This window comes from Echinops telfairi, unplaced genomic scaffold (assembly GCF_000313985.2).
Source record: "Echinops telfairi isolate 266 unplaced genomic scaffold, ASM31398v2 ScPeMD7_22;HRSCAF=79, whole genome shotgun sequence".
Lineage (NCBI taxonomy): Eukaryota > Metazoa > Chordata > Mammalia > Afrosoricida > Tenrecidae > Echinops > Echinops telfairi.
In genome coordinates this window covers 4,933,832-4,937,174 of record NW_022103919.1, presented here as the reverse complement: position 1 = coordinate 4,937,174, position 3,343 = coordinate 4,933,832, and the positions used below count along the sequence as shown (strand labels likewise).

Sequence of the window (3,343 nt, the reverse complement as noted above, 5' to 3'; positions counted from 1 at the left end):
TGCCTTGGGCAAGCCCACTGTAGCTGTTCAAAGCCCGCCCAGAAAAGGGTGTTTGTTTTCTTGGAGTTGTGCACATGTGATTCAGAAAATAGCTCCCCTGGTTTGCATAGGGTGGGGATGCCAGTCGTATGTGAACATTGATGGCCCCGGTTTTCAGTTGAGTGCCTAGCACCCACCGGCAGCAGTTGGACATAAGTGGCACTGACTAAACCGGGGAAAGGTACCTTGTCATTTCAGTTCCCCTATCATCCACGTGTTCCCACTCAGAAAGCATGGTGACAAAGCCCCAAAGCCTCAGGGATGGCCATTTGTACCCAGACCAGCAAGAGCTCAGGTAGTTGGTTTGTGCACACTCCCTCCCTGCCCTGGAGAGATGCACTTTGCCTGCCCACCCTGTGTATGAATCTCATGCTCCTCCCCTCCCCTCAGCCTCACCCCAAACAACGCCCTCCGGGCCAGACCCTGCCTTCTGGTGCCTGGCACGCAGAGCAGTTGAGTTGCTGAGTTTCACTAAGCGTAACGCCCGCCAGGGAGGACGGAATCACTGCCAACACATTTCCACAGGAGTCCTTGTCCCTTGTCCCTGCTGCGTTGTGACACCTTTGGGGATTTTGTTTTTGTGTGTGTTTTCTATTTTGTTTTCTGTTCATGTTTCTCTCTACCCCCCACCCCAGAGTCAGTTTGTACACACTGCCCATGAAGATCGGACAGGAGGGCTTGATGGCCTTGTGCTAACGGTTATGTTTTGTTTGCTGGTTACTCCGCTGCCTCATGACCTTTTTGTTTTTATAAATATGGCCCCAGAGGCTGCCAGGACCCTTACAAGGTAGCTAGGCTCCCTGCTGCCGCCACCCTTGACTCTCTTAGACCCTTGAGTTCTGAGTAAGTTTTGTTTGCATTCGCCCACGTGACTGCTCTGTTCTCACTCTCCGCCCGTCCTACCGGAAAAGACTGCCTGGCACCTTCTGATTGTACCCTCCAATCTGCCTCTCTAATAAACGTCATCTTTTTTCCTCCGTGTTGTGTATTTTAAATGATTTTTCCCTGTCCAAGAAGTGTTGTGTGCTATGAAAACGTAACTCTTTACTCTAATCATAATGGGGGTTTTCCTAGCCAAGTGCTTTTTAAACAATTCCCTTGCTGGTTTGCTTCCCTCTCCCTTTCCCAGGCCCTCCTTGTTCTCACTCTGCACTGAGGGGCCTAAAAAGTCTGGGTTCTTTCCTGTCTCCTCAAGATGAAGAACTTTCACTGTTTGTGGCCCAGGGAGCCCTGAGGGACCGGTTTCCCTGCTCACAGATTTCCTACGGGATTGCTAGAGCGAGCCAGGCAGAGGGAATCAGGCCAGTGCGCCCTTGTGGAGAGCCGATGAGAGCTCTTGTCTCTCTCCCAACTGAAATTGAGTAAAGATGAGTCAGAGCCCGTCTGCCCACCCTGAAGTCCAGGGTAGCCTGACCAGAGACGAAACCGTGAAAGTTCCTGATCTCAGAATGAGCCTGTGGTAACCAGCTGCTCTAAACAAACCCCCTCTCCCCTCCCTTGCCCTCCCCCACCCCAGGGCGGGGCCCTTTGCAGGAAAGTGCAAAAGGCCCGCCTCTCACGGATGGCCTTCCCCTCTAACGGGAAGTTTCTCTTTGTCTTTTTGTGTTGTAGATTCCTAGAGCCTGCGGCCGGGATCCAGAGCCTGGGGGAAGCCTTCTTCCCAGGAGAAACCACTGGGTCTGCTTGTCTCCACAGGCCTCCAACCATCAGATCCGTGGTCTGGTCTGGTCTGGTCTGGAGCGGAGCGCGTGCGCGCGTGCGCGCGTGCGGCCTCAGCCCGAAACGACGTCCCCACCCCACCGTGCAGTTGCCTGCCTTTTCCATTCTTTCTACAGCATGCGTCTTGTGGCTCAGCTTTTCCCACGGCCCAGCCTGGCCGCCTTTGTGTATGTTGCGGGGAGGAGGGGGCACAAGTCCCCCTCGACCCCACCCTGCACAGGCAAGGGAAGGCCACTGAAGCAGCCCCCGCCCTCCCTCCCCTGGCCCACAGTCCACCCGGCGATGGTCCTGGCCAGTCTTCATTTCACACTGTGCCTTCTGTGACAACTTTGCCACCAGTCTCACGGGGAGACTGACAGAATCTGGATCAGGAGGGCCAGACCGAAGCCAGGTGGACTGCGCGCCCAGCCGGCCTCTCCCTGTCCCCAGCCGAGGTACCTATTCACAATCTCTTCCAGCGCCCGCCAGGATGGCGGGGCCCTTTTCTGGTGACGGGCGCTCTGCCCATTCTGAAGCGGGGCCTGTTGTCTCCCCCGTGTTGAGAACTGCAGGTGGGGGCACTTGGGGAGTGGGTGTCTCACTTCTAAGCCACGTCACACAATTCCTCTTTTGGTGACTTCCAAGATTAGCACCTGAGGATGTCAGCACCTTCGTCACCAAGGCCCCTGTGCCTCTTGTGGGCCTTCACGTCATGCAGTGGCGACAGCTTCTGCCTTGGGTCACGTGTCTCCCGGGCCACCCTGACTTAAGGGAGGCTGCTTTCCGATTTTTGTTTCCTTCCCCGTGGATAGCTAACTACGGTCTTCTGACAGTGGGGCAGCCACAGTTGAGGGAGCTCGGCTGTGAGCAAGAACACCCCCTGCCGCTGAAGGACCATGCTGGGCCTCTGTATCCATCCATCCATCCATCCATCCTTTGTTTGGGTCTTGATACCTAGGTGGCCGCCTGGAGCATTCTTCACCACATCCAAGACAGAGAGGGGCACTGCAGAATCAGATCCTGAGGGTTGGCCTCTGCTGAGGGCCTGCCCGTGTTCAGAGGCTCATTGTGTGTGTGACATGAGGGAACGACTTCCTGTCAGCACACAAGGTTGACCTCACACCACACTTCAGAAGCAGCGAGCACGGTCAGCCCTCAGTGACTAGAAACCACACGTGAGGCCACAGGAGGCAGTTGAGGTGGGAGGCGACAGCTCTGTGTTTCTGAGAGCAAGCCCTGTCTGTCTGGCTCAGAACGGGCGGGGGGTGGGGGGTGGGGGGGTGGTGGTAACACCAGGATGAGCACTGAGAGCCCCCTGCGGTGCTCCCCACCAAGGGAGCAGACTCCTAAGTCAGCAGGAGCTGGGCTGGTTGATGGAATGGAAGTCAGGAAGTTCCTGGAGAGGAGAGGGGGCCTCCTTTCTGCCTCTGCAGACCAGCCGGTGGGGTGCGTGGTTCACCAGGTCCCAGCAGCTCCCTCCGAGGAGGGTTCTTTCCCAAGGAGCCAGCCAGGTAGCTCCAGGAACCTCCGAACAGGGCCAAGTTGAGCTGATGGCTCTGTACAAGGACCGGATGGGTTTGTTTCTTAGCCTGTGTTGAGCGCCTCA

The 3,343-nt window shown here is 56.4% G+C and overlaps 1 protein-coding gene across 1 annotated transcript in view; it reads left to right on the top strand.

The window, feature by feature from the left end:
- The window catches only part of FNBP1 (formin binding protein 1), a 98,895-nt gene extending 95,907 nt beyond the window's left edge, over nt 1-2,988 (top strand). Inside the window, exon 17 of the mRNA XM_045288505.1 lies at nt 1,651-2,988. Within this exon, the coding sequence (XP_045144440.1) occupies nt 1,651-1,658 (8 nt within the window). The 3' untranslated portion in view covers nt 1,659-2,988. The remainder of the gene's footprint in view (nt 1-1,650) is intronic.
- Nucleotides 2,989-3,343: the final 355 nt, after the last annotated feature.